The following is a 12,824-nucleotide window of genomic DNA, read 5'->3' as shown; positions in this document are numbered from 1 at the left end:
TCCTCGGTAATGGGTACCGATTTTTAATCGTGACTTTGTTCAATTCCCGGTAGTCAATGCACATACGCATTGATCCATCCTTCTTTTTAACAAATAAAATCGGCGCTCCCCATGGCGATGAGCTTGGCTGTATGAATCCTTTCTCCAACAATTCATCCAACTGTTTCTTCAGTTCTTGCATTTCGGCGGGTGCCAAACGGTAAGGTGTTTTGGCAATCGGTGCTGTTCCTGGTAACAGATGAATTCTAAATTCAACTTCCCTGTCTGGCGGTAGTCCTGGCAATTCTTCTGGGAAGACATCTGAAAATTGGGATACTACTGGGATTTCTTTTAATTCTTTTCCTTTAGTGTTAGTGATTATAGAAATCAAATACACTATAGATCCTTTTCTTATATAACTTGCAGTTTTCATCACAGAGATGAATTTTGTGGATCTAAAGGGTTTATCTCCTTTAATTGAAATCTTTTCACCTCTTGGTGACTTTAATTGAATTGTCTTTTGATCACATAAAATACTGGCTTTATTGGCTATTAACCAATCCATTCCTAACACCACATCAAATCCTACCAGATTCATTGGGTAAAGGTTTGCAATAAATTTTTGATTAAAAATTTCTAAATTTGCTCCCTGCAAGATTTCAGAAATCTTAACAGTTTCTCCATTTGCGGTTTCCACTAGACATTCTTGTGGTAGTTTAGTTAATGATTGATTTAGGAGTTTGCAAAATGAAGTATTAATAAAACTTTGGTTGGCACCAGAGTCAAATAATACTTTAGCAAAAATATCATTAACTAAAAACGTACCAGTAATGACGTCTGGGATCATCTTGGCTTCGTCTGCGGTCAAAACAAATGCTCTAGCATTTCTAGGGTTTTTGTTATTTGCAGCTGGGGTCAATTTTGGGCAGTTTGGCTTGATATGACCTTTTTCTCCACAATTGAAGCACATCCCATTAGTTGGTTTTCTTCTGCATGTCTCCTCCTTATGTCCTGGTGCTTTGCAGAAATTGCAGTAAGTAGAGCATTTTCCAGAATGCTTCTTTTTGCAGGCTTTGCAGTATGGTGCAGAGGTAGAACCTACATTCCTACGATTGGAATTCCCAGAACGGAATTCTTGAGTAAGCCTTTGGGTTAGGTTTCTTCTCTGGTCTTCTTCTCTAGTACGGATTAACTCATCTGTCAAGGTATTGGCTAGTTCTACAGCTTCCTCTATGGTTTGGGGTCTAGCGGCCTTGACTACATGTCTAATTTCTCCAATTAATCCCCAGATGTAACGGGAGATTAATACCGGTTCAGGTGATGCAAGGGTAGGTACTATCCTAGCATATTCAAAGAATGTGGTAGTGTACCCCTTACTGTCTACCCCGGTCATTCTTAGATTCAGAAACTTATTTGCTATCTGTTCTTTTTCATTGGGAGGACAGAATTTCCTTTCTACCATGTTCTTGAATTCTTCCCATTCCATATTATAAATCCTATCACTTCCTCTGGATTGGAGGATAGTGTTCCACCATTCTAAGGCTGCATTTTTAAACAGATTTGAAGCAAACATTATTTTATCTTCTTCAGCACACTTGCTTATTTTCAGAACTGCCTCAGTTTTCTCTATCCAGCGTAAAGCTACAATGGGTCCTTCATTGCCCGAGAATTCTATTGGTTTGCAGGACCAGAATTCCTTGTAAGAACAACCATGTGGCATGGTTCTTCTTCTTTTGGGGATGGGCGCTTGAAGTATGGGTCCATTGTTCACGCTGTTTTCGGGTTCAGTTGGTCGCTTACTGCTATGCTTACTTTTATTATTCGCTTCCTGAACCGTTTGAATAATAAATGGCATTGCATCTATAATTCCATGTGCCACAATATGCTGAACGGCACTATTATCCATTTGGTTTCCGTTGTTATTATTGTCCGAATTCTCATTAACCACGTTAATGTTACTCTGGTTATCGTTATTCAGATTTTCTTGATTTCCCGCGTCGGCCATCTGAATTTTAAACATTTACCAAATATTAATATCACAATTAATATTTGAATATATCCAATCACATAACACGCACGTTTAACCAAAAACGTCGAGCATTGCGACTTTTACTCTATTTATATAGTATGCATCAATACACACCAGTATAGAAAAAAATTACAGTACCGACTGAAATGTAAAGCTACAATACTAATAGTATGCATCCGTAGTTTTTTTTTTTTTTTTTTTTTTTTTCTAACACATACACACATATATTATTTTATTATTATTATTACTGTTTCTACCATCACCTTTACTGATATGGATTCATCCAAAAATCCATATTACGCTCATCGTATTTCCATACGAGGCGTTCTCCCACCTGTCGCATACGATCACTGCTTTCTAAAATTTCCTCCCCAAAAGTCCTAAGTTCCTGGACATTTTCTGCACTCATTGGGGGTGCAGGTTCTAGGATTGGGTTTGGAAACTGGGGTATGGGTTCCTGATACGGAGGCATAGGGGCCTGGTATGGGTATGGATTCTCTAAAATTTCCCTAACATATACATCACTAATGTTGTAGGGATCTCGAGGATCTAACCCTGGGTAAGCTCCTAAGTTGGGCATTGGCACATTTTCCTGTATTGGGTTTTGTTGCACGTAGTCCCTAACATCGTCCCACCAGGGGTCGTAGTTGTTTGGGTCTAGAGGATCAGGTGCAGGTACCCTAGGTATCTCCTCCGGGTTGAAATCAGGCATTTCTATCTGGTTTTCTATTTCCATGGGTTGATCAGGATTTTGTAGTTGGGGTGCTAGCATTTGTTCCAGATTTGGGTCGGCAGCAGTGGTTGCTAAAATATGGATATTAGCGATACCCCTATTGAGCATATCCTGATTATAAGCATCAGTTTCTCTTTTTGCTGCGGCTAACACTCGCTGTTCCTGCAACTTTTTCATTCTTTTCCTACGCTCGTGCGCTCCCCTACTGAACCATCCCCTCTTTTTCTGAGGAAATGGCTCTTCAGACTGAGCCTTAAACACAAAGATTCCTTCTTCTGTGTCAGCAGAATACCCTGAGAGGGCAGGCTGAGAAGAGGAGGTGCCTTCGCTCCTAGGCGAACCAGACAGTTGACGATAGGCGTCAGAAGGTCCTTGGTCACTCATACTGTAAACTAACAAATAGTCAGATAACACATAGCAAGAAATACAATTATACACGTATTTCCATAATTTATTTCCTAACACTTTGAATTTTGATGTCAGCAGAACGCTTCTGTGGCTGAATCAGTGGCATAGCTCTGATACCACCTTCTGTCACAGCCCCCGATCCCTATCTCCCGGGAACGGGCGGCCACGAGCCAGTTTCGGTGGTATCACATTTATTTATTCAAATTGGCAGCGGAAATTTTCATCAGGATCGTAGTTAGGAAATATTTTAATCAGAGTAAACCACCATATTTTATAACATTAAACATATGGGTAAAAACCCAAGTTTTCAATACACACGTTTCATAGGAATAAATCCTATTTATTTAATAAAAACATCCATTTTATTCTTAGGTAACTTTATTGCCACTTTTCCAAGCCTTCAGTGCTATCCAGCTGGCTTCTATTTGGCTTTCACATTTTGTTACCTGAAACGCGTTTTAAAAACATTTTGTCAGTGGGAAATACTGGTGAGTGAATCCCAGTTTAATAAAATTTCACAGTGAACAGTATTGAGGGCGCATCCGCAATTACATTTGTTTCCAAGTTATATCAATTACCACCACACGGTACTGTCGTTCCGACTTATGGTCATGTTACTCCTTTACCAGGTGGTAACAAATTTTGTATACAAAACCCCAAATTTACCGACTGTAATTGTATTCTTACAAATACTCAATAACTGTCATTCGCATGGAAAGATATTTAAGGTTTTGTAAAAACAGTTAACAAAAAGTGGATCAACTCACAAAAATGAGTATATAAAAAGAAGGATCACTCACATTGCTGTTTTAGGTTTTTCGTAAGGGTTTCCTGGAGATAATCTATAAATTACACAAATGCACGTGTGTTAGTATAATAACCCATTTTAACATTAGTAATACCCTCCCCGAGACGGCATTCCAACGACTACGTCGGGCAGAACCACGACAGCCGTTACGGAACCCTAGATCAATCGGGCAGCGTATCCAATACGTCTCCAGGGGTTATAATAATTACATCGTAGCAGAACCTCGGTATTTTAGGGGGTATAATACCCGGGTATAGTGTACACTACTCAGAAATTAAGAAAGACAGAAAAGATTTGAGCGAGCAGACTGAAGGCCCGATGCCCTCTATTTATAGTTGTGAAATCGCGTCCCCACGCGGCCCGCGTGAAGATTGGGCCTGGTTCTACGCGGCCCGCCTGGCCTAGGGGCCTAGGCTTAGCTGATCCGGGTCACCTATAGGTTCGACACGACTTGGACACGTGGCCGCTCCGGGTCACGCCACAAATCCGGACACTCGCGGCCCGCATTGACTTAACCCACCATGTACGCGGCCCGCTTGGGCTTAAGGTTTTGGTGAATTCTGGTTACCTACTCGCGCGGCCCGCATTAAGTTTTGAGGTGAGGCCCATGCGGCCCGCCTCAACTTAACTTTTATTGTTTTATATAATAAAATCTATTTTGGGGCTCGGTTTTCACATACGGGGTACCTATAAAGACACATAGATATATTTCAAGATATATTAGGGTATCAGAATTATTATGAGGATGTCGGTTTTACCGAGGGTTGTTATACAAGATGATTCAAAATTCAAGAATGTGGTGTAACCCTGGTTTCTTGGTTAAAAGATATATTTTAAATCATCCTTAAACACATTAGACAAGAAACTCATGATCTGGAGCAGCATCAGGCGTCGCCGACGGCCGTCCAAGGCGTCGTCGACGGCCGTCCAAGGCGTCGCCGACGGCCGTCCAAGGCGTCGCCGACGGCCGTCCAAGGCGTCGCCGACGGCCGTCCACGGCGTCGGCGATGGTGCTTGTGTGGCACACAAGGAAAATCCACAGTCATCCTGATCTAACACCTCGCTGTTTTGGATTACTTATCAAATTTCGGGACGAAATTTCTTTCAAGTTGGGGATGATGTGACAACCCATGATTTCAAGGTCTTTCCTCTACGCATTACTTGTTTCACAACTCTGTTTTCATAATTCGTTTTGTGTGCATTGTGTTGGAATGTTAAAGTATTGTTATGTTTGAATGTTACATGGAAACTTAAGTAGTGTGAAATGTTTAGTCTTTACATATTTATGTTTTACTCTGATTGAGAAACACACTCGACGAAGGTTGACTCTTCGTCACAACCACCACTCGACGAAGGTTGACTCTTCGTCACAACCAACCTCCGATGAAGGTTGACTCTTCGTCACACTCTCAACACGGCGAAGAAGGTCCTTCGCCAAGAGATACTTCGCCAAAAAGGGAGCCCTCGGCCCAGGTTCACTTGTGGCCCATACCATTTTAATTGTATAACCTCTCATAACCATAATCGTGAACATAAAAACCCTACAGTCCTCTCTCTTTCTCTCTGTTTGACAACTGCCATCCTCCTTAGGTCGGAGTCTTCACTCGATCTTTCCTTGTGCACAAACCATCTTGCGGTTAGTAACACTTTCATGATTTGAATAAACTTCCTTGTGATTCTTGTTCATGTGTACTTGATTTGTTTTATTGTCGTGAAGGAGAACAAAAGCATGATCTAATGTTTAGTTGGTAGTTCGATACGAATGATGTTAATATTTAAGGTTGCATAATAACAAAGTTTTGATGAATGTCTTGCAATAACAAACTGATTAGATTCGAACAGTGGGCTATGAGGATATGAAACAGTTAGATTATAATTAGGGTTTGTATGAACATGAATGATAATTGATTAAATCGTGTTGATTGATCCGTTTTTGGGATATAGAATGTGTTTGCTGAAATTATGGAGAACAGTTAAAAGGGAAATCTTGAAACTGTTCAGTGGCGAAGATCCCCCCCACCACGAAGTATCCATGTCGACGAAGAATTGATTCTTCATCGACAAGCCTACGGCAACCATTCAAGAGCTTCGTCACAATCACTCTTGATGAAGTCTGATTCTTCGTCAAGAGGGATTCTTCGCTGATATGATTCTTCGCTGACAGGCCTTCGACAAAGTATTGGGATTCTTCACCACCATCTTTTTGGTGAAGCTTAGTTCTTCGTCGAGAGTAACCTTCGCCGAGAAACATCACATGAACAGTAGGCTTATGATGAGGATGTTGATGAATGTTTGTGTTTATAAGTTATATAACATTAATTAAGAATGAGAAACCTGATTTGGCTTGTGTGAGTAGCAAACTCACCTGCTAAGTGTTGTTATGTGATTTGAGTAGTTGCTATGTCTTATACGGTGATCTTTGCGGCAAATGCAATCTGTGAAAATACGTGATTTAATTGATTACGAAACTGACTTTCATTAGTAACCACAGTAGGGTTTGGTTGACCATCTTGGAAAGGGTAACCTAACATACCGAGCAAATCTAAGGTGAGTTCACTTCTCTCGAAACCAGCATGTGTCCGGTGGGGACAATCAAGCAGACAAACATATAAAGGGATTTTCATAAACCCACATCCTTGTAGGGGATGTGAGGCAGTTTTCACAAACCCATATCCTTGTTGGGGATGTGAGGCGGTTTTCAATAAATGTTGATGTTGGATAATACACTCACTTTCTATCACTTAAGTCCCATCATACTACCGGGTTAGTTGCTTGTAGGGCAACGGGGTTATTAGTTAATAGCGCTATTAGGTTTGGCACCCTCACGACGTACCTGGATAGGACGAGCATGAACTAATAACTTTAAAATCGTGACCAATGTTTGATAGAGAATTGGAGAAGGGCAAAAAGGATTCGTCTGCGGTATCGAGTTATTATCAACATAACATAAGTCAATACTTGGTAACAAACGGTTAAACAAACTGTGAACTCACCAACGTTGTCTGATACACTTTTCTGCATGCTTGCAGGTCCTTAGGTACACTGTCATGGAACTTGCTGTCTGGGAAGCTGGAGTGGTCATGGGTCGTGACATTTGGAAACACTTGTTGCTGTTGCATTGTTTGAAACATTTTCATTTAAACTTATTGAACAAATTATTATGCTTCCGCTGAACATGTTTGATTTTCTAAACTAGTGTTTGAGTTATACTATTTTATCTAATGGGAAAGTTTTATTTTCATTATGGTTCAATGTGATTAGTGGCTAGATCCTGGTACGTCACACGCCTTGCGGGGGTTTCCGCTTGTGGTATTTTTTTTTTTGCGGGTGTGACAGTTTGGTATCAGAGCCACTGGTTATAGTGAACTAGGTTTTAAAATGTTTTCATAAAACCAGACTATAACCAAACAGTATTGAAAACGACCATGACACTCAACTCCATATCGCAAGGTTCATCCTTTGTTTACTTTATGCATTACTTATCTAGTAGCCACACGCCCACGACTTGCATGAAACTACATACTAAATACCATGATGTGATTACCTGTGCTACATGTTTTAGTGATGCTTGATAGTGTGACACTACCCTTCGAAGATTGTGATTCCTAGTTTTGTAATATCCTTCGTTTTATTATTTGAGCGTGGGGAACCTTTTAGCGCGAGTTAAGAGGCACTAAGATAAGCATGCAAATTGCCTTATTATTGTGGGTGCACACATAATAATAATGTGAGGTGCGTGAGAATCCCAGTGAGGCTTAATAAGTGTGAAATGGGTTCTGTTCCACCATCAGTATAATGTTAGAGTTTCTCAAATCCATGGAAGTCATGGTGATGATTGACTTCAACTCAATTGCGATCCTTATCTTTTCCACTCTTCTTGTATAGAATCATGAGCGGACGTGGCGGACGTAACTGTGGACGTGGAGGCGACCGCGGCGGTGGACATGACAACATCGTCATGACTCAAGCAGATTTGACTGACCTGATTAACACACGCGTGGCTGAGGCTTTGGCAGCTCAGCAAGCTGGTACGGTATATACCAGACAAAGCATAGTCTTCGGTCATTGCACTCGATTCTTATTTGTGCGTACTTTCTTTTTGTTTTAGGTCAACCTCTTAACCAAAACCAAAACAATCCACTTGTGTGTACGTTCAAAACGTTCATGGATTGCAAGCCTCAAACTTTCAGCGGGGCTGAGGGTCCGGTGGGACTGCTCCGTTGGTTCGAGAAAGCTGAATCTGTCTTTGCTATGTGTAACTGTCCAGCTGGGGATAGGGTGAAGTTTGCTTTTGGCACCTTGGAGGATGGTGCTTTGATTTGGTGGAATGCTCAGGTGCAGATGTTGGGCATTGAAATGGCAAACGCGACCACTTGGGATGATCTCAAAGAGCTAATTCGGGAAGATTACTGCCCTTAGTATGAAATTCAAAAGTTGGAGAACGAGTACTATAACTTAAAGATGGAGGGATCTGAGATCGAGGCTTATACGAGACGGTCTCACGAGCTGGCAAACATGTGTCCTAACCTATCCCGACCACCACCCCGCAGGATCGAACTCTACATTAAGGGATTGGCACCACAAGTTAAGGGGTTAGTCACTGCAGCAAATCTCGACAACCTACCACGAATCATCAGACTGGCTCATAAGATCACTGATCAGGAGGTGGAGCGTGGCTCGATGCCACCGCGTGTTGCTGCTACTACTACTACTGCTACTGCTACCCCCCACCACTAACAACAAGCATAAGTGGAATGACATAGACAAGGCGACTAACTCGAATCAGTCGCAAAAGAAGCCTGACAACAACAACACCCGCAGTTTCAGCCTGTCATCCTCTGTCAATCAGAATAAGAACAACTGTCAAACTTTGGGATCTTATGCGGGGAAACAGCCGAAGTGCAACAAGTGTGGTTTTCACCACTATGGCTCGTGTAACCGAGCATGTCAAAGGTGTGATAAGGTGGGTCACATGGCGAAAGATTGTAGAGCTCCATGTCCCAAGCAACAACAGCAACAGCCCCAACATAAGCAACCCCAGCAGAATTGGGGAAATCAAAAGGGATGTTACCAATGTGGCAACGAAGGGCACTTCAAGAAGGATTGGCCACAATTGAATCAGAACGCCAACAATAACAATGGGGGTAATCGCTAGAACAACAACAACAACGCAGGGAACAACAACAATGGGAGTAACGGTGGGAATGGCGCACGCGGGAGAGCATTTACTATAGGGGCAGGTGATGCAAGAAACGATGGCAATGTCATGACTGGTACGTTCTCTATCAATGGTATTTTCACTACTGTATTATTCGACTTTGGTGCCGACTGGAGTTATGTGTCTTTGGGGTTCAGTCATCAGTTAGGGTTAACTCCAACACCTCTCGAAATCAAACACGTGGTGGAACTGGCTGATGGTAAGTCAGTAGAAGCCTCACATGTGCTTTTAGAGTGTAAACTCAATCTTCTGGGTCAAGTGTTCGACATTGACCTTCTCTCCATCAGTCTTGGTAGCTTTGATATAGTTGTTCGTATGGATTGGTTGTCAAAACACCGAGCCGATATAATTTGCAAAGAGAAAATCGTGCGTATACCCCTCCCTAGTGGGGAATCGTTATCTGTCCAGGGTCATCGAAGTGGTGCAACCGTCAGCATCATTTCATCCATGAAAGCCCAGAAATGTTTACGAAAGGGCGACCCTACTATTTTAGCACTTGTTACTATTACTTTGTCTGAAGAAAAGAAAATTGAAGATTTACCTGTTGTTCGTGAATTTCCTAACGTTTTTCCCGAGGAACTTCCAGGTCTACCTCCAAACCGTCAGGTGGAATTTCAAATTGATCTTACACCAGGAGCAGATCCGATTACTCGTGCACCTTATCGTCTTGCACCTAGAGAGTTGCAAGAATTGCCTAATCAACTCCAAGAACTGTTGGATAGAGGCTTTATTCGACCCACTTCTTCACCTTGGGGAGCCCCGGTTTGTTTGTAAAGAAGAAGGACGGGTCCTTTCGCATGTATATAGATTAGCGCGAACTCGACAAGGTGGGAGTCAAGAATCGTTATCCTTTACCTCGCATTGACGACTTGTTCGACCTGTTGCAAGGGTCGAGCTTCTACTCGAAGATTGATCTAAGATCGGGCTATCATCAGATGAGAGTTCGAGAGGAGGATGTTCCAAAAACAGCTTTTCGCACGCGGTATGGCCATGATGAGTTTCTGTTTATGCCATTCGGGTTGACGAACGCACCTGCGGTATTTATGGACCTCATGAATCGTGTGTGTAAACCGGATGACTTGGTCATTGTGTTTATCGATGACATTTTGATCTATTCTAAGACCAATGAGGACCACGAACGGCACTTGCGTCTTATCTTGGAGCTCCTGAGCAAGGAGCAGCTTTACGCAAAATTTTCTAAGTGTGACTTCTGGATTCGAGAAGTAGACTTCCTTGGTCACATAGTCAACGAGCTGGGAATACATGCGGATCCCGCTAAAATCGACTCTATTAGGAATTGGGTAGCGCCAAAGAATCCTTCCGAGGTGCGACAATTCCTGGGTCTCGCTGGTTACTATCGTATTCATTGACACAGAAAGGTGTAGTGTATTCCTGGGAGACGAAATAGGAAGACGCCTTTCAACTTCTGAAGCAAAAACTCTGCAGTGCACCGATTTTGTCTTTACCTGAGGGTACCGAAGATTTTGTGGTGTACTGTGACGCCTCTATTCAGGGTCTCGGTTGCGTGCTGATGCAACGCGAGAAAGTGATAGCTTATGCCTCTCGGCAGTTGAAGGTTCATGAAAAGAATTACACGACTCACGACTTAGAGTTGGGGGCTGTGGTTTTTGCATTAAAACTCTGGAGGCATTACTTGTACGGTACTTAAATATACTATTTATACCGACCACAAGAGCCTTCAGCATATCTTTGACCAGAAGGAATTAAATATGCGACAACGTTGCTGGGTAGAACTCTTAAACGACTACGACTGTGCAATCAAGTATCATCCAGGTAGGGCTAACGTTGTAGCTGATGCCCTTAGTCGAAAGGAAATGGAACCCAAATGTGTCCACCCCTTGCAGCTCAGCATCCATTCTAATTTACCTGATCATCCGTTCTGCTCAAACTGAAGCATTGAAAGGGGAAAACATCAAAGCTGAGAATTTGTGGGGCATGGAGAAACGACTCGTAGAGATATCTGACGACATTTACTATTTTATGGAACGAATATAGATTCCCTTGTTTTGGAATCTTAGAGAGCTTGTGATGGACGAAGCGCACAAGTCTCGATACTCTATTCATCTGGGTTCGGATAAGATGTATCAAGACCTCAAAGTCTTGTACTGGTGGCCGAAGATGAAGGCCCACATCGCGACTTATGTAAGTAAGTGCTTGACTTGCGCGAACGTCAAGGTGGAATATCAAAAACCCACTGGTCTGCTTCAGCAACCAGAGATACCTATGTGGAAATGGGAGCAAATTGCTATGGATTTCGTCATTGGATTGCCAAGAACTCAAAACGGAAATGATACCATCGGGGTGATCGTAGACGTCTCACAAAATCTGCGCACTTCCTCACGATCAAAGAAACCGATAAGTTTTCGCAACTGGCTGGCATCTATTTGAAGGAGGTGGTTTCCAGGCACGGGGTGCCAACCTCCGTTATCTCTGATCGTGATCCGCGTTTCATATCCGCTTTGTGGCAAGAAAGCACAAATCATTTGGCTCACGTCTTGACATGAGCACTGCCTATCACCCTCAAACGGATGGTCAGAGTGAGTGAATAATCCAGACATTGGAAGACATGCTGCGGGTGAAGGTCCATTTTCGGATCGTCGAACGACAATGATTTCTTGTTTCGGGTGCCGAAACGAGTGCGGAATCCCCGTTACGACACAAACTGAGCGAGAGATAAACAATACGCAAAGATATCAATGATTAATAATTACGTGTATTGATTTCGACAAAGTTTAGTTACATAAAATGATACAATACGAAACAACTAAACTTTCGGTTCTCTCCCCTGTGTTCTTTTTGTGTTCACTGAATATATAGTTACAGACACACCACACTCGACGAAACAAGGCTGGGCCAGTCATTTGGGCCTGAAGAAGCCCAATAGACGACGAAATGGGATGATATCTCGGCGAAACACTCATCTCGGCGAAACACATTGAAATGTCTTCAAAGTCGACGAAACCCATGTTGTTATGTCGACCTGCATGTTGAATTCATAAAGGTTTTGGCCCAAACAGTTTGTTTCGGCCCAACATGCATACTGTCTTGAGGTTGATTGGCCCAAGCTTCTTTACGTACATGAAATCCCAACATTCGGATTTGTAAATATTAGTCCAACTTGTGAAGTTTAGTCAAAGTTGTGACATCATCATGATGATGTCATGATGATGTGTCAAGCGGGAAACGTTCTCGGCTCTCCGTGCTTCGCGTGTCGAACTCTGGGGCGCACGACGGAGGAATGTCGTGACGTCGGGCTTGAGCCGAACCTAACCGAGTCGAACCGAACCGAGTTGAACCGAACCGAGTCGCGACCACATAATATGTATCAACAAACTCCCCCTTGGACGCTACTCGTGAGGTTCATCTTCCATGTCTTCCATGTCGGAGGATCTTCAAAGTCTTCACGCGTCGTAAGTAGAAAGTGTATCAACAAACTCCCCTTTTCATGTAGGAAGTGTGTTAACAAACTCCCCCTTAAGATAAGCTCTCCTTTGAGTTATGCTCAGAAATCTTTTGATCTTCAATTCTTTAGATCCTTGTGGAGTGATGATTGGACACGGCAACTCGATCATCTTTATATCTTGAGTGCCTCCATGTCGTGTCTTCATTTCGAAGCTTGTCATCGAAC

At 42.6% G+C, this 12,824-nt stretch overlaps 1 protein-coding gene across 1 annotated transcript; it reads left to right on the top strand.

The window, feature by feature from the left end:
• The first annotated feature begins 7,846 nt into the window (after positions 1 to 7,846).
• On the top strand, positions 7,847 to 11,191 carry LOC110897604. The gene is made up of 3 exons (XM_022144369.1): positions 7,847 to 7,990; positions 9,113 to 9,888; positions 11,041 to 11,191. Exons 1-3 carry the CDS (start codon positions 7,847 to 7,849, stop codon positions 11,189 to 11,191), a joined length of 1,071 nt encoding a protein of 356 aa, XP_022000061.1.
• Positions 11,192 to 12,824: the final 1,633 nt, after the last annotated feature.

Source organism: Helianthus annuus, chromosome 2, assembly GCF_002127325.2.
Source record: "Helianthus annuus cultivar XRQ/B chromosome 2, HanXRQr2.0-SUNRISE, whole genome shotgun sequence".
Lineage (NCBI taxonomy): Eukaryota > Viridiplantae > Streptophyta > Magnoliopsida > Asterales > Asteraceae > Helianthus > Helianthus annuus.
Note: the sequence above shows the minus strand (reverse complement) of the source record. Positions and strands in the feature narration are given on the sequence as shown.

Coding starts and splice junctions, on each gene's coding strand:
- LOC110897604 (XM_022144369.1), top strand. CDS start 7,847: ATGAGCGGACGTGGCGGACGTAACTGTGGACGTGGAGGCGACCGCGGC. Junction 7,991..9,112: donor CAGCTCAGCAAGCTGGTACG/GTATATACCAGA, acceptor GGTAATCGCTAG/AACAACAACAACAACGCAGG. Junction 9,889..11,040: donor CCTAATCAACTCCAAGAACT/GTTGGATAGAGG, acceptor CACCCCTTGCAG/CTCAGCATCCATTCTAATTT.